We start from the raw sequence: 21,297 nt of genomic DNA on the forward strand, positions 1-21,297 counted from the left end.
CCACTTTGGAGTCAAACTGGCTCTGAGGCAGTTTTTCCATCTGAGGAATCTCTTAGTGATGCATTTTAGAGCTGTTAGAGAACACTCCTCCTCCAAACTGATTACATCAACCAGTACTGAAAAAAATAATCACTTAATTCAGAAAGTGCTTCACCAAGTGTCAAGTGCAACTGCTTTGTTGTTACCTGTTTGAAGGCCTCCAGCACCTCAGATCTCTGACTGAAGTGTTTAAAGAGGAGCTGCAGAGAGCCAGACACCAGTGGGGGGTAATCTTGCATGATGAGATAGATCAGAACCCTCAAAAATGTCCGGCCATCCTCACCGTCCAGCTCCACTGCGCTCAACTCAGAGCTGAAGTCAGAACTGTGTAAAAAAAAATTTAAATTTTAAGTTTCTTTGTCTGAATGTTTGAAAGCGTATTAAAAAACACTGGCATACATTTTCTGTTTGTCTCTACTGTCAATCTAATAAAGGCGTAAATGCATGTTCACCTACCTTTCTACAAACATGCTCTCTGCTTTTTGTACAATCTCATCTATGTCAGGTTCACAAGCTGAAGACAAAATAAAATGAAAGAAAAAGTGACACGGCAGTTTGCACTAATTAATACATGATAACATAATAGAATAACTTTTCTGCATTTGCACGGTAAGAGAGGAAAGTCTCACGTGTCATTGGAGGCATATCGGCCAAAGACATCGAGCTGTCAGTTAAGGCCCTGTCCCCAAACGCTTTCTTGTAGATCGACAGTAAGTATGTGATCCTGTAATCCAACCTCACACTCAGGATGAACTGTCAGGAAAACACAAAGTTCACAAAAAAGTGTCAAGCACTGAAAAAAAAATGCAGCAGTGATGGTAACCAGAACATCCAGAAGTTGCACTGACTTGCAGGATCTCGATGATCTTTAGTTTTGTGTCCATCACCATCAAATCCTCATTTTCAGGCAGGAAGAGCACCTTCCCATAGCGCAGAGAAGGAGGAGAGTCAGGGAGGATGTGTGGCACACCTCGACTCATCACCATCTGAGTCATCATTTCACCAACGCCGTGGATCGTTCGCAGGACATTGTTGCCTAATCAAAATAAGATTTATACATGTCTCATTATGTGTTTTTGTATGTCAAGCCTATGGAAGTTAAAGAGTTCATTAAAAGCTCAGAAAGTCAAGGGAAACAAAATGCTACACTGCTATGAAAAAGTATTTGCCCTCTTCTTGATTTCTTTGTGTTTTTTGCATATTTGTCACATTTCACATCATAAAACTTTTTTTTTTTAAAAAGCTATCCAAACCTACCTGCCCCTATGTGAAAAAGTAATGAATAATAAACAAATTACTTTTCACATATGGCAACATTATTAATAAATCATGAATCATGAATTAACTGTGATAAACCACATTTTTGGGAAAGATGATTTAAAGATTGAGATGCTTTGGCATGACCTCAAACAGGCTGTTCATTCGAATTCTGTAAAGTAGAGTGGGTTAAAATTCCTCCACGTGGATGTGAAAGTTTCATTGGCAGGTATCGCAAACACTTGATTGCAGTTCTTGTTGCAAAGAGTGGCACAACCAGTTATTAGGTTTAGGTGGCAATTACTTTTCCACACAGGCCAGGTAGGTTTGGATATCTTTTTTCCCTCAGTTAATTAAAATCATCATTTAAAAAACTGCATTTCGTATTTACTCTGGTTATCTTTGTCTGATTTGACAAGTCACAGCACTGTAGATGACCCAGATGTTTTTCCAGCTGAAGAAAAGTTAATATATAGTTCGTGTTTTCATGTCATTAAACCTCAAAAACATTTTTATCTACCAGTTTGTTCACCAATCTTAAAAACTGTAATTTTTGTTTAAATCCTGTCTGCAGTGCATGAGCAGATCTGTCCTTTTAGGTCTGTTCTCTGCAGAAAATCCTCAGTAACCATCTACACGTCTCATTAGCTGTAAGTTCATACCTTTTTTTCATTGATCTCATTTTTATTTCCCTAAAAACCTCTAAAAATTAACTATAACAAAATTTATGATAAATTTTGTTCCTCTGCTTTCTCCTGCTACTTTAACAGCTGACTTGAAACCTCATGTTTTCATTCACAGCCTTATTCCTGGATACTCTTAACAATGGCAAGAATATTTTACATTTAGAAACTTGACTGATGCTGAGCTCTTGTCTGGTATTTCAGAGGACAAATCTTGTAATTTATCAATATTATAGTTGATTTTTTAAATTTAGATTAAAAAAAATAATAATTTCAAAGACACACATACAGTAATTTAAACACATAACTGCACTAACCGCCAGCCTCTGGGCCTTTGCTGAGCTTGTTCAAGGGGCTGGCAGGGTACTGGACGAAATCCAAGATGGACAGCAGAGTGCGTGTGAGGCGCAGCAACTCACTAAAGCTATAAAAACCAAAGTAAACCAGATTTCGAGCCAGGTTCACCACCTGAAAGAGAAATCAAATGTGATCCATCATTAAAAATACCCAGTAAAACCAGTAAATGAAAAAAAAAAAACCATGCCAAAGTTATGTCTGAAGCTTTGTTTATCCTACCTCCAATGTGAGTTCATTCTTAGCTTTTTCCTCAAAAGGATGAGCCTGGTTTAGCACATCCTTAAGATATTCTTCCACAAACTCCATAGTGGGAGCAAACTTCTTCTTCATTTCCTCCGTTGAGCTGTCAGTTGACTCATACTCAAACCTGTTGAAGCCATTAAAATCTACATGTAGTCACTCACAAATTATACTTGTAAACACACATAACCCAACATTTAGATGCTCACTCATTAACGTTGATCTTGGAGGGGATCTCGGTCCAGAGGCGGGCATAGCGCACGGGAACCACAGACTCCTGTGGGTCACGATCCACATGCATATGCAACATGAGGCGGCAAAAGGAGGCTCTGAGGTTGTAGGGTAGGCAGTCGTCATACATGCACCGCAGGAGCAGATCCACAGATAGCTGACTGGAGATCTGGTTGATGGCTAGGTACTGTCGGTCCAGACACATTTTAGCAAACAGATTTAACTGGTACCTGTGGAGTAGAAGAAGAAGAAATTGTCAGAAAAGGGAGAAAATGGTTTCTGTGCACGCATTTGTGGAACTGAATGTTAGAGAGACCTGTAGTATGTAATGATCTCGGCATCACATTTGTGGCTGGCCTTAGCATCCTGGGCCATGTGGCGGATGGATTTGCCATGGGGCTCCTTGTTACTGTCGATCCAATAGAGCCAAACCTCCTCCTCCTCCCCCTCTTCTTGCATCAGAGAGGACTCCAGGTTGCTGGTCTCTATGTTTGAGATTAGTCTTGGAAGGATAAAGGAGCGAGTGAGACATTAAGTAGTAGCTAGAAAAACTGCTCACTTTACACACTGATGTAGAGCTGCTGCTGCTGAAAATATACATTTCACAAGAGATAGATGCTCTGGAGGAAACGGCAGTCTCGCACGCTGTGCAAAGGCATCACATATTGAAAAATATTTTTTTAAAATGGTTTAAATTGGGACATTTTAAAATATAACAATCACCAGGTGTGACTCACTTGGTCTGGATGAGGATATCTGCATTGGAAGGATTCAGCATGAATTTACAGATAAGCTCTTGTGTGATGGGGATGGCCGTCTTGTTGGACACACAAAGATCAGACAAATAGTCCAGAAATCTGTGCAAAGCAGAGCAGACATGAAATGCCAATGTTTGTTTAAATATATATTTACATTTAAGATTAAGCAGTACATATAAAAATAGTAGAAATAAAATATATCGAGTTAAAGTAAGCAGCAGCTGGAAGATAGATTTGAACTAATTTAACACTTTTCCAGCATTTTTTCCCTCCATGTAATTGTTCCCTGGGGTTGTCTAATATTTGGGAGGTCTGCTTGACTGACCTGGGTTCTCTGTTGCGCCTCAGCAGGTTGACAAAGGTCTCAATCTCTCTGGCTGTAATGTGTTTTTCCAGCAGCTTGCGGTTGTTGTGCACCAGTGCAGTGATCGTGTCTTCAGCCAGAATCTCATACCCAATCTGAGACTGCATGATTGTGAATTTTTTGGCTATATATTCCTGCATGAGAAAATGAACATGCGTTTATCAACACTCGTAATGCAGAAGGTGGTGGCATAAAAGTGTGTGTGTATATATGTGTGTGGGTGAGACTCACCAAAGGATTGGGGGTTTTACTAAGTTATCTACAGACTATTGTTTTATTAAAATAAAAAATAATAAATACAAAAAATGGATTTGCAATAAAATTTAGGGAATTAAGGAAGAGATACAAGTTTGCCGTTTTGGTCACCATAGCACAATTGTTGACTGAATGTTGCCATGCATTTGCGATTTTTCTTTTTGAGACCTACTATCTCGATTAGGACCATTAACACATCAGTTGGGGTCCCCAATAGATTTTTTTCAGACCATCTGGCAGAATCTATACTGGTTCCAGTCAAAAGCCACCTCTATCCTTAGCTACCTCACATCTTATTGACTCTGTTAATGACCCTGATGACAACTCAGTGAAAACTCAATATCAGCTTGTATGGAGGCCAGGGAACAACTTTCCTGGCCTGAAAAAAAATAACCAAATAACCAACAAAGTGCCAGAGACTTTGTTGCCAAATGATTTTATGATTTTATTATTTTCCCCGCACTGGTTAGCTGATCAAACCCAAAAACAACAACTTACACACAGCCTGACAATATACCTGGTTCTTGCGATAGTCCTGTTGGGAGTGGCGTAGGATCCTGTAGCACAGACTGAACATGTACTTGTAGTGAGCATAGCGCTGGTCTCCCAGTTCCTCCAATCTTAGCATTGGCCCGTCACGACTATCTGTAAATGGAGCCTTCAGGATGCCAAATATCTGGACGAGCAAAAACCACAATGCACTGATAAAGAACTGAACATAAAATGTTTTTACTGTAATTTAGTTGTATCATTCATTGCAGTAGACTTTTGCACCGGGGCCTTTTTTAATACTTAGTACCAATCAGCACCTGTGTTTACATATTCCTGACCTGAGCAAGGATGTTTTGTTCCCGCATGAGTTTCTGCCGTTCCCGGTTGGGCGTGGATGTGACCACAGACAGAACATCCTCTCCGTTGTTGGGCACCACACATACAAAGTAAACCAGGTCCTCCAAAAGCTTAGTCACAAACCTGAAATATGCATGAATGAAATATTACATCAGAACATAAAGTACGCACATCATCCGGTGTTACGTGTGTCACGGTGCTTGCTTTTCTGTACCTCCTCTCATTTTGACTAATACTGGAGTTGGAAAACTTCTTCACAGTGGACTCCAAGACTTTGTTTGCATCATTAGCAAAGTCCAAGTCTCTGACCTCTGATAGGGGAACAGACACAATGGCGAACGCTTCTTTGTCCTCTTTAGTAGAACAGGTGCCAATCTATTGCGACAGCCAAAAGAAATATTTTAAGTAATCTATCCAGGTTTAGTGCGAGTGTGTGCGAGTGTGGTCATATTCAGACCTTGAGCATAACTGGACGCTCCTCATCTGCATCAATGGGGACGTTGGTGCTGGTCACCCAGGTGTTGGTGCACAGGTGTCTAAGTCTGACATAGGAGTTTCTGAGGAAGGACAATTTATTTACAGCATAATTGTCAGTTAATTATCTATCTGTGGTAACTGAATTAAAAATGATCCATCCAGTTAGGTCAATTAACCTACATCCATTCTTAAATTCTTATTTTTAGCAGCAGCAAGACTTTAGGATACTGAAAGGCACAAATTCCCATTATGAAGCTAAAATTTCTGTTTTCTAGCAGCTATTCCAACTTTTACTCCAATGGTTTGTGATTGATTTTTTTTTACAAGTTACAGACATTAACCTAGAATGTGTTCCACTTATTGTGAACTAGAATAACCTTTAATAAGGCTGTTTCACTCCATCCCCCGTGAGTCACTATGATTATTATTAACAACAAAATTAAAGTAATCTCAAGAAAAATGGTCAGAAGTTAGAATTAGAAATGGAATATTTTCTGACATGAGCCACTGTGAGCCTCCTGTGGACACCGTTAAAGCTGTAACCTATTTTCTTTAGCGTTGCCTCGCGTGGGAATAACTGACCTGGGCACGAGACAGTCGGCACGCTGCAGAGTGGTGGCATCCAGCTCAAACAGAGATGAAATGTCATTCCCATGAGGAACAGAAACCAAGGTGAAAGCAATCCTCTCTGCTGCTTGATTCTTCTTCTTCGAGTACACAATATCTGTCTCATTCTGAAGCGTACACACGCACATACACACACACAAAAACAAAGGAAGTAAACATTTGTGCGTGCAGTTTAAAAGCTTATATGGCACAGCCAAGTTACTCGTCAGTCAGAGTCAGTGGAGTGCACTCTGTTCCAACTATTATACTCAACACAGCACAGCAAGCACAGAGTCGGTGCTGGTTTAACTTGAAAAAAAAAGAAATCTCTCTGCAGAGCTTGGCTGCTCAAATGGGTCAATTAAAGAAAGTTGTACAGAGTGCAACTCATTAATACACAGGTTAACGGGGTTATTTTGCAAATTATCCTCCTGAACCATTGCATCAAAATGCTTATTTTTGTTGCTCAAACGTCTAAAAGTCAAAAGAAAATTAATTGAAAACTTTTTAGTGACTCAAATTGTTCAAGTTTTTTTGGTTTGCTTGTTTTTTGGGTTAATGCTAGTTCCAGCTACTCAAGTGGACTCATGATTGCTTTTAAATACAGCATGTAATATTGCATACATACAGTGGAGTTGCACAGGAAAGAAAAACAGGTTTTTTGACATTTAACACAAAGTAATTAACAGGCTAACAGGGTCTGGATGGCACTGGTAACTCTCAAATGTATTGAGTGACTTCATGTATGTAAATCACGATGTTATTTTTTATCTTCCTTTCCTTCACTTTCCTATTTTTTCTACAATTCACTACCATTCAAAGTCATTATCTTTTACTACTACTTCTTTCAGCTGCTCCTTTTTTAGGGGTCGCCACAGTGGATCATTTGCCTCCATATCACAGCATCTCTAACATCCTCCTCTGCTACACCAACCCTCTGCATCTCCTCCTTCACTACATCCATGAACCTCCTCTTTTCCTCCTGCCTGGCAGCTTCATATTCATCTCAGCGTCACCTCTGTAACCAGACCTGTCCCTCCAAAATACTCATTTCTAATCCTCTTACTCCTGTTCATCACCAGAGAAAAAAATCTTAGCATTTTTAAGTCTACTACCTCCAGCTCAGCCTCCTGTCTTTTTGTTAGTGTCACAACTAACAAACCTTCCCTTTCACTCTTGCTGCTATCCTTCTGTCAAATCTCCCCATACACTTACTTCCACCTTTTCACCCTCCTCCGCACTCTCTTCTTCCCCCCTCTTGTTCACTGTAATTCCATGAATTTAAACTAATCCACCTTCACTACTTCCACTCCTCACATCTTTATCATTCCCTTATCTTCCCCCATCTCATTCACGCCCATGTGTCCTGTGTTTTCTTCCTCTTCTCTCCAGTGCATACCTCCACCTGCTTCCTACTCCAATTGCAGCTCACGTCCTCTGCAAACATAGTTCAGTGGGAACTTAAACTAAATGAAAAACTAAAGTCGAGTGCAAAAAGGTAGTCTGGTTTTGTGAAAACAAAAAAAACAAATCAATGACAGTAATTCAGATTATTTCAATAAAAAACTCATTTTTTCTGTAGCTGCACTCAAAAAACTTCAGATTACAAGATTAAACAGAATGTTTGATTCAAGCGTTTCGTTGACTCTACAATTTTTCCACCCATGTAAAAACTTTTGATTGATTTGATAAACAGTTTAGCACTGAAGGCAATAAAAACATTTTGTTCTCCTCATGTGCAATCTAGCAAATCTACCAACATCCCAAGGCAATAATTCAAATTGTACTCGCATACCCAATGGAAAAAAGATCCAGTACATCCGGCTGCACAGTAAATATTCAGCCATGCTGAAATAAAATTGTAAGTATGGAAAGTATTGGCTCTGCACTGACATACCTAGTGTCAAGTTGTTGTGTTTTTCCATGCATACACCTAAATAAGACCTAATGTTGATTAATTGAGTACAAATTACACCGAAAACATAAAGAGCCGGGACTTCTCGGTGTGTTGTGTCAGACACTGCAGTACGTAGGCTCCTAAAGAGCGCAGATACTGCAGATAATGGCGAGGGTTAATTTCTCCCACTGTTCTCTGCATGTCAATGGGAAGCTCCCCGGAGCTGCCTCCATGCCTCAGCTTCTCCATCCTCCCACTCTCCTCCTCCACCTCCCCCTCCGCTCTGCTAGTGACTCACCCCACCAGCTTAGCACAGCCGAGTGGAGCAGAGCAGACAGCACGTCTGCCTCCCCTCCATCCCCTCTCGCAGGGCACCCCCACACACCCAGACGTTATGTAAGGAGCCCCCTGTGTGTCTGAAATTCAGCATGTGCATGAGAAAGTGTGCGAGACTGAGAGAGTTGGTGTGCATGCTCCTTGCATTGCCAGAATACAAATGTGCAAGCTCACTAAGAGCTGAAAGAAATGTCTAGATATAGATTTGGAGTTTGGCAGAGTTTGTGTGTGTGCGAGAGAGAAAGAGAGAAAGGAAGTGGTGGCATTGCATAACCAAATAATGGGGAGACAGAGAAGTTTGAAGTTACCACGTATTTACCTTAAAAACACTTTTTAGTTCATAGTTTCTCTCGTGTTAATTAACTCGTCTTATTTCAGTTGAATTTAGAAAAAAGAAAAAGAATTAAACATGCTCTAAAATTCATTAATACTGACAGTGCCTTAGTATTAAGAATATATAAGCAAAATTAAAGTGACCCACAGTCTGAGGTCAAGGGGGTGTGATATTACATGTAAATGAGCTTGTTTACCTGATTCACATCTCCTTTGGTCTCCACAGTTTTGGGTATGAATTCAGGGTTTACCTGCAGAGAGAAGATGACCCGTCAGTGGCCTCAGATCTAGAAAGCTCCGATGACAGAGTCATTATCATCATCAACACCTAATACAATCTATTCAACAGCAATGCATGGGTGATAGTGGGCATAACAATGGGAACACTGCCACCTACAGCACATCATCTAAAATCTTCTTCAGCTGTGCTCACTCAAAACTGAAAAGCAGGTACACTCAGTTTGAACAATAAACGCCATATGATTATAAATGTCAGCTGATTTTTAAAAGCAGGTAAAAAAAAAAAAAGAGAATCACTGAAACACACCTCAGCTGCCAGGTAATTTCCAGTCGCCAGGTGTTTAAAGCGGAAGAGACTGTTCCACTGTCCAGCTCCGCTCCGACAGGGGTCATAGTGCACAACCTGACATAAGGGCACAAAATAAGAAGCTTTATTTTTCTATCAGAGATTAGCATGTTTTCAACAGTAGCACTCCAAAGAATGTATTTCAGTGTCCAGCAGTTGAGAGGAGCTTTAATTATCTTGCTCACAGCTTGTATGTGAACTAGAGCACTGCACATACATTCAGACATATATCTGCACATTTAAAAAAGAAAAAAAAAAGACAGCTGGTATAAAAGCATTGAGATTAATTCGATGAATGTAACACTGTGCGGTTACATGACCTGGAAGATTATGAACTAAGTCAAACGGACATAAATGTCTTGATTTTAAAGCTTTTGGTACGCCAACATCATTTTGCACCGCAGTATCAGAATGAGTCAGAGTCAGTGTCATCTCTTACACACTGGCAAGAACACAAGAATATTCTGTTTTCCGCAGACTGTTGCAACAACATGTCAGACACTGATACAGTAAGAGAAGTACATCCTGGCACAAACAGAGGGACAACAGGAACTTCAGCTTACTGCAAGCTGATAAAGAGGAACATGCAGCACAACAGACGGGTTTATACAGAACTAAAGACGAGCACATATCTTGCATAAAGGGGAAATAAAGTCATGATTAAATTATCTTTTTTCATAGCAATTTTAATATCCGCTTATCCAAATTGTGCTGAGCACAGTTTACAAGTCAGGTTTTTACTCTGTTAAAGCCGTGCCTGGCAGTTACTTAGAAGGAGATTCACTTTTCATCCAAAAACTGCCCCCTGACCACCAGTGTTGGTCAAGTTACTTGAAAAAAGTAATCAGTAACTAATTACTGATTACTTCCCCCAAAAAGTAATCCCGTTACTTTACTGATTACTTATTTTCAAAAGTAATTAATTACTTAGTTACTTAGTTATTTTTTTAAAACACAATTTACAACCTGAATAGGTGATAAAGCGATAGATCTTTCAGCCCAATTCTACTTTTTCTGCATAATCCATCATACAAAATGTAATCAAATGGAAAAGTCTCTTTTTAAAACTTGTTTTATTAGTTTTAATCTTTTAACTTTATGCATCAAGCAAAAATTAAATTATATGCAACATTCTCTGACTGGAAGAAATTTGTTTAACATCTAAACCTATTTTCTGCACATTCCAGCACATAAAATAAAATATTTTTTGTGTTTACACTCGCTCTTTCAAATAGATGCAAGTAAAACACAGCAGAAAATAAATAAAGTCAAAGGCTAGTTGCTCTATTTTCACCTGTAAAGCAGGACTGGGGTAGGCGGAGGTTTGCCCTGGTGCAGGTGTGCTGCAGCGGTCAGTTGAAGAATCCGCGAGTTTCTCTGTGAATTTCCCATTACAGTCGTAGTGCACTCGGCGCTTGCTTGGAAGTTAAGGGTTTTTTTTTCGCTGTATAAAGAAGTTTTCTTCCCACGCACAACGGACACTAATGTTTTTGTCACTTTTTATGGAATCAAACTCAAAATAAGGTCAGTACTTCCATGCTTTAAACGCTGCACGCTCATACTCTCTCCCGCACTCGATATATTATCCATTGTTGATCTGCAGACAGCTGTTGTCACGAACGTCGCACTCGCTTACGTCACTGTCATGAGACATTCTCGCAAAAAACTCACGGTTTTAGTAACGCAGTAACGCAGCATTCCTACGGGAAAGTAACGGTAATCTAATTACCGTTTTTGCAATAGTAATCCCTTACATTACTCGTTACTTGACAAAAGTAATCGGATTACAGTAACGCGTTACTGCCCATCTCTGCTGACCACCAAGTTACCCCGAGGCTGAATTCACCAAACATACTATGTTCACATCTTCAGTCTGTTCTATGCTTTACCTCAATCTCCCACAGAGCCTTGGAGCTGGTAGCAGAGGTGGCAGACTGCCGCAGTGTGGTCCTGAGAAAAACGTACTGATGTTCCTTGTACTCGTCACAGGTTAGAAACTTCTCCTGCTCAGCATGAAACAACCTCACAACGTCTCCCTGACAGAGGACAGCAAACAAAAACATGAAAAAATGCATGTTACACATTTTAAGACACAAATAATGCATGTGGTTCCATTAAAAATCATGGATAACAAGAATATAAAGAAAGAGGGGAGGAGACGGGGGAGGAAAAAAAAAAAAAGCATACTCCTTTTAGGACATCGTCCCTGTAGTCACTAAACTTCATGAACAAGGTGACTTTCCAGCTGGTGTTGCAGTTAACAGCATTGACCTAGGGCATGCACACAAGTAGAAGACAATCGCATAATTAAGAGTCATGTGCAGTCTGCTGAAATCACTATGATGATATAGTAATAATATGACATCCTCCTTTTAATACCCCGGTGCTGATGAAAAACAATCCAAGTGCACTAGTCTCACCTCTTTGCAGCCAGGGTTATCCAAAAGCTCAATGTTACTGGCGTGAAGCGGCTGTCCGGCGTTCACTGGCATCAGCACCACTTTGTCTCCAACTACCACCTTGAAACCAATAGAACAGTCAAATTACAAAAGGAGACCCTGTTTTGTCAATTTCTTGCAGTTTTCAAATAGCTTAAGAAGAAAGTAAGAGTGCATCCATGCAAAGGGTTTTTCAAACATCCCCATTTCTTTTTTTCTGGTCAAGGGTTACAGCAGCAAAACAGACTGGGCTTCACTTGAGGTAGTTAACCCGTTCACAGCAAACAGATTTATTCATACCATGGCCAGAGGATGTGAATGCAGCATTCAAAAGACACGAGGACTTAAAAGTGCACTTCCTTTTGCTTACTTAACACATGCTTTCTAGTCCATAAAATAGAAAGCTGTAACAGACTCTACACGGTCAACTGTTTCTCCTCTTAAGCATCCACACACAAGCACACTGTGGTATCAGAAACAGGTGGCCTGTGCTGTTCTGGAGTATTCAACAATATTTCAGCAGTGGCAAACAGTAGATAAAAAGCAAACCAGCTGACTAGATTTTTAACCTCAACCTGACAGTCTACATGCATTTGAAATGGTGTTGCATCCATGCTTTTCCACAATATTCTGTGTCAGACCTAACACACGTACACACATCATGCACAATCAGAAGCAATACCTTTAACCATAGGATGCTAAAGCCAAAGGAGAAGGACAAAATCAGAAATGTTACTTGAACAGGACAAACAATGAACTGACAGTCTAGACAGAGGGAATGTCAAGTTTTTGTACAGTACTTCATGTCTACAAAGAGCTGATGCCAAAGAGAGAGAAACCTACATTGTCTCCTTCGCTGCGGAGCTTCCAGAAGGGCTGAATATAGAACCAGGAGCCCTCATTTCCAGCAGGGTCCAAAGAAACCCGCATGGCATTCTTCTCAAGCAAAGCAGGGAGTCGCTTATTCACCGTCAGGTACTTATTACTCTTTATGTGCAGGAGCTGAGACAGAAAAATTAGGCAGTTTAGACACGGGCAGAGCAGTGGAGGAGGATGTATTCAGACCATTTACCTATCATTGTTAGGGGAAAAAAATTCAGTGTGAAGAAAAAAGTCCTGCTTTGAAAATGTTTCCAAGTAAATGTAGGCAGGCATATGCAGTGAAATGGTCTCAAAGTTTGCACCATAGTTACACAGAGAAAACACTTCTTATGTTCAACCAGCAGGTGACTAAAACAACATAAACACAACATAAAAAATTTATGTAAACATTATTCATATGATTCAGGAGGGGAAAAAAAACAGAAAATGCTAAAACCATGAAATATTTAACATTTTTGCTCAATAAATCTAAGTAAGCTCTGCTTGTGTATACTGCAAGTGCAATTTCTGATGATGCTTCAGAGAACAGTGCTGCTTTAGGTCTGCCATCACGTCTTTTTTTGTCCTCCACCCTGCACACTATGCTGATATTAGATTCAACTAAAGAAAAGTGGACAAATGATGCATTTTTGAGAGCCTGCAAGTAACAAGGTGCCTTCATAGGTCTCTATTAAGTGTGTTAACAATAAACAAAAACATTCCTCTGAAAATGCTCAGGTACAAGGACTGGACTGAAAATGAATGAATCAGTTTATTCTACAAATGAGCCATCCGCTCATTTGTAGAATAAACGAGCTACTCCACTATGTTATTTAATTTGACTTCATTTGGAGACATTTCCTGAATTCACTGAACAAACGAGGTTCTAAATTAGCCTGTGCTTTGAGTCAATACAGGCAAATTGCTTATCCATAAAGCGAGTTAACTAAGGTAAGGGAACAATGGCTGGTACCTTTCACAACAGCAGTTAAATGTGTGGTTTCCCAATCCAAACACTCAGGCAAGAGTTCAGCAATGAGTGAAATCAAATACCAGCATTGTTTTTTTAGAAACCTGCCTGAGGTGTCAGGGGTTAGATGACAGTAACACAAGCTGGATAAACAATAAAACAAAAGGTAGGCTCAGCACACAACAGAGTGTGACACCATAGTTTAAGAGATTATCTCTACCTGGATAACACTGCTGTACTTGACAACTTCTCCAAGAAGTTTCTTGTTCTCTGAATCGTTCTGCTTCTGCTCCAGTTCTGCTGCATGCTGCGTAACGAAGCAGACGATTGTTAAAAAGGTATTACATACGCATCCTTCCTCATTCCACATTTCGTTTACAAACAGAAAGGTTGTCCACACAAGATCAACGACCAGCCCACGCTACCATTTTTTAAAAATATGCTGGATGGTCATAATGAACTGAAGTATGCTCTCTTAACCTCTCTGCTCTGCTTCGTGTGTCACTGGTCAAGCAGAGGAGACCCCCGCGGTGAATCAGAGAGCAACGGAAAGAAAATAGTCAACTGACAGCAAAACACAGTAGAGGCTCTCACGCTGAGGTCTAAAGAAAAATTTTATTTTACAGTTAAATTAGTAAAGTGATGTTAAACTCAATAATGATGTTGGCTTACTCATAACATTATCCTCACGTTGACAAATAAAGCTTAATAATTTAACACTGGCATTAAAATGGTACTCGGAGTCCAGATATCTGTACCAGATTGAAAAACTGGATTAGTGCACCCCTGATTTAAACTGTAATTAGGCATAAATTCATGCATAATTGCTTCCTGATTGTCATTTGAGCTCATGTGCCCAACAACGGTTCAGAGTACCCGGTCGTCTCGGCGTCCCTGGTTGGAGTTCTTGAAGGTACCCCTGCTGAGGGACTTCATTGCTTACATGGCCAACAACAGTGTGACCTAGAGGGCTGTGACTGGGAGGGGCGGCCTGTCCACTATAAACCCAAGCAGTGTTTTCTGCTACAAGCAGTCTGTCCATAGCAAACTCCATGTTCGAGAATAATGGGGTTTATAAAGGCACTTGGTACAAGGACATCCTAGGTCGCACTCTGGTCAGGTTTTGTAATCATATCATTACACCTGTGGCCATGTTTTGTCTGTCTGTTCTCTGCTAATGGCCCCATTACAAACACAAAGAAAACAACTGTATACAAGTTCTGTAGAACTTTTAAGGCTTTGAAATGCTCATAAAATTAAAAATCCTCATACCTGTAACTTTTTAAAGAGGTCTCCTTGTGTGTTGTTGTTTCCTTGTTTCCCTTGTTTTGCCTTCCAGAACTGTTTCTGGGCTGAGTATCTGTTCATGGGACACACCTTGAAGAGGCAATCTGCAGAAGAGAAAAAAAGCAGTCAAGCTCACAGGACTCACCTGAGCCAGATAAAATGACACTCAAGTGTCTACATGTAGAGCTTGAAGCCTTGAAGTCATTTCAACACATAAAAGCTTATTTGTAACCCATAATGCAGTCTCAGAAAAGTCTAAGTACACGTGTGTGTGTGTGTGTGTGCGCATGTGTGTGTATGACCAGAAACCAGTGTGACCAGTAAAATCCTACACACCTCTGAACTTTTTAGGTGGGTTGTTCAGGTCTCCAGCTTCAGGCTGGACAACACACCTATCATCAACAAGCCTGCAGAGAAGGACAAACATGAAAACACATCAACATGATTACTATAGGTGTGTTATTACAGATTTATACTCCTTTGGGAGCATTTTATTAAGCAGTAAACCACTTACACATCCTTGCAAATAGAGATTTGCACTACATGAACTGTTGCCTGTCACATGCAAATACATAAGGCAGAATCTCAAACTACAAATAATAATACCATGATTTGAATAGACAGTTTTTAGCACTCCGTGGGAAAAAAAGCTTTACTGTCTATTCTCCATCACATCCATTTCCTCCAGGGCAATCCCAGTATCTGGATGTATTTCTGGGTGGGGTTCATCCACATTGGCAGTGCTTTGATCTCTGCTTTCCTGACCAACATAGGTCGAGTGGTGTTGTGTTGAGATAAAAGAACTAGAATAAACTGACGTCAAAGTTTCTCTGGCTTTTATATGGGTCCAAGTAAAACTGTAAAATAAATAGTGTCAGGATAATTTTAAATAAAGCTGTGAGACTGCACATTGAATTGGTCACAGAAGATCAGGCCTCCCTGTGAAGTCTTTTGTAGCTCATAAAGTGCACACTGGGCCACCTCCACCTGGGGAAACCATGTGGGTTCTGTTCAGAGTGGATGAGCGGGCTTTCAATAGGTGTCATCCAGTTAACTGTCTTGTTCCCCCATATCCTCGCCTTTTATTTGCCACACACTAGACATGTTTCACTGAAAGGGTTAAGGGACACAGGAGGTCAGCAAAACTCGCCTTTCTGACACATCTGACGAGCACAGAGTCAAAGCTATGAAGTGATGATGGCTGATAACTAAGGAAACAGAACCCAGTTCAGGTTGGAAAAAAGTATTGAGGAAAGAACAATGATAAGAATGCACATTCATCCACAGCCATTTAAAGTTATCCGATGCCATGAAGTGTATTCATTATGTACTATGGTGTCCTAAACTGGTTTAAATTGGACCAGAAGCAGATCTTTGGCAGTCAAAAGCAGTGATCCCTTTTATTAAGTGTCCTTCTGCACACATCGTCTTTAAACTGCAAAATTTGGGCAACCTTTGTTAGCAGCCAGCACAGAGAGAGCTGAGGCTGAAGGTGCTTGTAAAAGCCTTAATGGCTAAGAGCCCATTGTGGAATTAGTGGGGGAAAAGCAAGCAGTGAGAGAAAAAGAGCAGCATTAAATAATGAAGGCTTATAACATTTCAATGATTGTAGAGTTACAGGATTTTCTTTTATGACTAAAATGCAACTTTGAGTTCCAGCTGTGAATTTCTTTGCCTCCTGTTGTGTACATAAGGAAGAAGACTCTGGTATCTGATCTGACCAAACTATTGAACTAGTTACTTTATCTAAATCCGTATCCTGCCCATTGTTTGTTTTTATTTATAGTGCCTTAAAACTGTAAAGTGAAATTATATTTCTTGCTGGGCAAAGGCACCAGAACATTCTGCAGAAGCAAAACTAAGACATGTGGAGAAAAAGGCCCTTTTAAGGCTAGAAGAATTCATGTAAAGTAAGCCTGTAAGGGAAATTATCACACTGCCAAAGATGGTTTTCTTGCAGTATTTATAGCATGCACACAGCTTTCACTTTCCCGAAGAGAAATGCTACAATTTTTTCTGCAGGCAATGACACCAGCTAATGAATTTCTAAAGGACTCCATAATCATCCCATTCCATTTATCCCCTCTGCACCACATTTTGAGGTGCACAAGTGCATCCATTCATTCCCTCCGGTGGGGAGAAACATAATGCAATGCACAATTCCTCCAATTCATACAAAGCTGGCAGCTCCGCTTAAGAGAGCTGAGCCATTTCCCTTTTTAAGTCACGGCAGTCAATCAGTCAATCTACAGGCTGTGTATTGCTTCCTTCAACTCTGTATCAAAGTTACATCTAAATGAGAAACAATAGAGCCCAACAGGAAGCATTATCACAGGCTAACTGGCTAAAGAGAAGGGCTCTCTGGGAAAGCTCATAAATAAGGAGGGCCGCAGAGAGCTGGGCGTTAGTACAAACAGAAAGACTCTGACAGTGCCTGACACTCTGTAACCAAGTTAAACATGAACCAAAGATAAATCTAGCAGGCTGGACACAGAGGAGCTAATTATAGCTATTGCCTGTGTTTAGTCGACTGAGAAAATAACACAGATAAAAAAAAGAAATAGAGAGCATGTAATGCAAAGCAGCAAGTCTATGTAACCGCTGTTAAATGTTTTAAAGAACAGCGACGAGCAACAGAACAATGACTCATCTGCAAGAAAAGTGGATGCATGTGAACAATTTCAACACGAATGCATGTTTTAACTTGCTGATACCACGGTAATCTAAATGAGTCACACACATACTAATTAAACAGACTTTTCCAATGAATTCACTTTTGGTAAAAAGGTATGAATGTGAAAATGGTTTGGGTTTTTTGTATTGCATCTATGCATCAGTTTCTACTGTCAGTTGCAACAAACTGGACTGATTGTTACGACACATTAAAATATGGGGAATCTGCCAGTTAAACCGCAAGACTTAAAAGGTCGGGTTAGTGATGTCACTTGGAGGTTAGCCAGCTTTTGCAAGTTTGCAATGAAAGGTGTGGAACTCACAGATTTAATGTTATTTTATGCAAACATGGGCATGGCTGGGTAGATGAGGTTTAATTGCATTGACAGGGTTTGCAGCTCTGGGAGGATCTTGCAGGCTCTTTGCTTTACTTGCTGCTTCTCTCTGGCCTTGAGTGAGCTCTGGCACAGCAGAGTCCTTGATAAAATTCTCAGGGCACCAATCAAACTACGTGAGTTATTGAAAGGCTGATAAGAATTTTATTATTTTCCCTTTGCAACAAAAGGAGGCGTGAACAATCGCTGCTGTGCACTTTTGCTTTTTTGAAATTTACAGCCTCTGTGTACCATGTAGGGTGCCGTCGCTTCGATTTGCATTACCACACGCCTTTACAGTTCTGGGAGCTTTTCATTTAAAAGTAAAATATCGCAGCTTAGTTCACACCAGCAGATGATAAGTCAGGAAACAGCGTTGCATTCAAGGGTTACACACAGTTCGGCTTCTATTTGCTCCAAAACTCTACGGATTATCTGAGCATCTGATGTGAGGTAACTGTTTGCAGGAAGAATTTAAAGCAGGACAAAGGAGAGAGAACAAGAGTGGGGGAAAAGGAGAGAACGTGGGTGGGGCAGAGCCATTCCTCAGAGTCAGTGTTTCCACACTCGTTCAGCAGGCTCAGAGGCCAGAGTGTAACCCGGAACCACCGAGGCATTTCACCTTGCGCTGAAGCTCTCAGCTCATCAGGGGTGACAACCAAACAAACTGTGTGCGCAGCTTCTTCTTTTTCTACACTGCTTTGCAAAGACAAGCTGTTTTATTGTCACCAAGTAAAACTGATAAGTAATCTACTGAGTGCAAGTGCTATAACATAGGAAGTAGTCAAAACCAGTGGTTTCCACCTTTTTAAAAAAAAATAAATTCCTGAATATCATTAAAATGACACAGTAAACACCATCTATGAGCACCTCCACAAACTTCACAGAATTAACTGAATTAACAATAAATGACAAGAGCAAATGGGGGTAAGTGAAAAGGTTTTAAATATCTGATATGACTTTAGATTGTTTTTCTTCTTTTTAGCCCCCACATTCACCTTGCAGCCTCTCATTTTTGCAATCCACCAGATTCTTTTTCAATCTGTACATGGACTGCAAAGAGATGACTTAAAAGCATGTGCAACATATAGAGCATACTTATTCCTTCATCTAAACAGGAAGAGTCTAGTCCTTTATTTAAGTGAACACTATAAATATTTGAAAGATCATCCAGAGAAGAGGTAGCCTAGAGCTTCACTCGGTGTCAATTTGTCTTGTTAGACATTTCTTATCTTAACGTCAAATGAATGAACAACTACTCTTCCCTCAATCTGGTCACCCTGACACCTCCTCGTGCCTCTCTCTGGGCCCCTGAACCCTACTTTTGTAACCACAGTAACAGGAATCCGCTCGCAGTCACTCGTGAAGCGTACCTGGGCAACACGCTGCTTTGCATTCCTGTTAGATTTGCGTAAACGTGAAGAATTTCCTAAGAAGGAGCAGTTTACGCGCCGATGGGCCTTGACCGCAGGTCGCACTTTAGGTTTTAACTTGTTGGATTTGCATAAAACATAAAGATGAAGAAGTTCATGCCAGATGTAAAGTGAAAGCAGTTTTTTAAACGTGCATACGGGGGGGTTAAGCCATGGACTCTTGAATGATTAGAAAGTGAGATAGAAAGGAGGAACGTACCCCAAAGTACTGATGAAGCCATTCACCGAGCCTTCCGCGTACAGAGACACAATGTCTCCAATGTGAAGAAAACTGGATCTGTGCTCTGGCATTTTCACCGAAGATATGTTTCACACTCGTTCTTGCTTTTCCATTTATGAACAAATCGCACTCTCCTCCTCGGGTAAAGTGATCCACACGTTACAGCGCCTCCAGTTTGGCATCAGCCATCAGATTCGCCGTCATTCTTCCAGATCTGCCGCTCGGCAAAGTCGATTGAGTAAAGGTGAAAGTGCAAGAGGAAAAACAAGCAGGCGAGTTTGAGAAAAGCGCTGTGTTTTTGCACTTTATCAACTTCTTCCTGTATCTCAGACAGACCCGCAGTCTTCACATCCAGTCTTCAGGGGGAGGAGACTGCCGCTGTCACGGCTGTGAGCAAATTCCGTTCAATGACAAGTTTTTTTTGTTTTTACTCAGAGCAGGCGCACTGAAAAACACGAGTCATTAAATGGCGTTTTACAAGGAAATGCACTTGTATAAGTGTGCGGAAAGACACCTGTAAACATGTATCATAGCAGACAGGGGGAAAAGTAATTCAAATATATTAAAATTATCAGCTGGGCACAAGTCACAAGTACGTTTGTGCAGCTGGACAAAGATCCCACATTATAAATCACAAACTATCAGACTGTCGGATCGACCCGTCATCTCTGTTATCTTCATCAAAACTAAATGTACTAAACTAAATGTAAATATTCATATTGGTCTCAACACACTGCAAACTTCTGACTGCTCAGCACTGTAATGGACAAACATGGTACTGCACTCTTTTGTTTTTGTTTTGTTAGTCTGTTTTGTTCATTTTTTAACCTATAAAATCTTTGTGTGATTTCACAAAACTTCTCAGTTTGACTCATTTGTGTTGAAGTATCTACTCCTTCACTCATAAAGACTCGCATCTTCAGCAGCTTCTTGTTTTTACACATTTCTTTTTTCAAATAAGCTTATAAAAGCCAAACGACAATGTCCTTTATTGTCATTGTACATGTACAACAAAATTGTGATTACGTAGAACTTTTGGTGCTAAAAGCAGCAAAAACTGCATTTATAAAAAGTGTGTGTGTGTGTGTGTGTGTGTGTGTGTGTGTGTGTGTGTGCGTGGGGGGGGGGGAGGAGAAATTACGACCCAGCTACTCCAAAAAATGCTACTGTGAGCTATTTTATTTTTCTATCGAGCTACACTGGTATCAGCAGCACAAAAAAAGCATCCAGAGTGACAGATGGTAAAAAAAAAAAAAACTTTCTCCTCTTAATTGAGCTTTTATGTTCACTAACAAACAAAAGAAGAGTTTCTTTTGTTTGTTTGTAGACAGAAAAAAGGAAAAAAAGGTCTGCAGATATTTTGAGAACCTGGTATGAGACTTGCTCATTTGTTTCTACATTGTGACTGCGAGCTTCACAAAGTCAGAGCCATCTAAAAGATCACATTCAGAAGATGTCAGACTTTTCTGCAGCTGTTCTCTCTAAAACAAGCCAACTGTCACTAAAATGATCTAGATGGATCAACTGCACTGAGAGAAGATATAGGCATGTGATTATGGGGTAAAGTACACTTTTAAAGCAGTTGTTTCCAAAATTTTAAAAACACTTTCTGGCTTGTGTCTTTTTACTTGTTTCTATTGATTAGATGTTTCTCCTCCTTGAGGATAACAATGTAAAATTACAAAATATTTAACCCAAAAAAAGACAAATATATATTTAAAAAATCATATAAGCTTGTGCTTGTTGTTCCTTTTTGTTCACCCTTTCTTATGC

General features: G+C 40.2%; 1 protein-coding gene across 2 annotated transcripts in view; it reads right to left on the reverse strand.

The window, feature by feature from the left end:
- itpr2 (inositol 1,4,5-trisphosphate receptor, type 2) overlaps positions 1 to 19,907 on the reverse strand; it is a 61,114-nt gene extending 41,207 nt beyond the window's left edge. Inside the window, exons 1-25 of one of the 2 annotated variants that reach the window (XM_005470931.4) lie at positions 19,504 to 19,906; positions 15,161 to 15,231; positions 14,810 to 14,928; positions 13,758 to 13,844; positions 12,550 to 12,708; positions 11,689 to 11,787; positions 11,456 to 11,539; positions 11,158 to 11,304; positions 9,230 to 9,325; positions 8,880 to 8,933; positions 6,093 to 6,244; positions 5,491 to 5,590; positions 5,248 to 5,408; positions 5,015 to 5,156; positions 4,702 to 4,860; positions 3,891 to 4,063; positions 3,545 to 3,664; positions 3,124 to 3,309; positions 2,786 to 3,037; positions 2,556 to 2,703; positions 2,297 to 2,447; positions 888 to 1,075; positions 669 to 792; positions 496 to 553; positions 186 to 363 (exon numbers count right to left, since the gene is read on the reverse strand). In XM_005470931.4, the coding sequence (XP_005470988.1) occupies positions 186 to 363; positions 496 to 553; positions 669 to 792; positions 888 to 1,075; positions 2,297 to 2,447; positions 2,556 to 2,703; positions 2,786 to 3,037; positions 3,124 to 3,309; positions 3,545 to 3,664; positions 3,891 to 4,063; positions 4,702 to 4,860; positions 5,015 to 5,156; positions 5,248 to 5,408; positions 5,491 to 5,590; positions 6,093 to 6,244; positions 8,880 to 8,933; positions 9,230 to 9,325; positions 11,158 to 11,304; positions 11,456 to 11,539; positions 11,689 to 11,787; positions 12,550 to 12,708; positions 13,758 to 13,844; positions 14,810 to 14,928; positions 15,161 to 15,231; positions 19,504 to 19,595 (3,300 nt within the window). In that variant the 5' untranslated portion in view covers positions 19,596 to 19,906. Of the gene's footprint in view, positions 1 to 185; positions 364 to 495; positions 554 to 668; positions 793 to 887; positions 1,076 to 2,296; positions 2,448 to 2,555; positions 2,704 to 2,785; positions 3,038 to 3,123; positions 3,310 to 3,544; positions 3,665 to 3,890; positions 4,064 to 4,701; positions 4,861 to 5,014; positions 5,157 to 5,247; positions 5,409 to 5,490; positions 5,591 to 6,092; positions 6,245 to 8,879; positions 8,934 to 9,229; positions 9,326 to 11,157; positions 11,305 to 11,455; positions 11,540 to 11,688; positions 11,788 to 12,549; positions 12,709 to 13,757; positions 13,845 to 14,809; positions 14,929 to 15,160; positions 15,232 to 19,503 lie in introns of both variants that reach the window. The other variant, XM_013268674.3, reaches the window with a different exon arrangement.
- Between the last annotated feature and the right edge of the window lie 1,390 nt (positions 19,908 to 21,297).

Source organism: Oreochromis niloticus, linkage group LG7 (assembly GCF_001858045.2).
Source record: "Oreochromis niloticus isolate F11D_XX linkage group LG7, O_niloticus_UMD_NMBU, whole genome shotgun sequence".
Taxonomy (NCBI): domain Eukaryota; kingdom Metazoa; phylum Chordata; class Actinopteri; order Cichliformes; family Cichlidae; genus Oreochromis; species Oreochromis niloticus.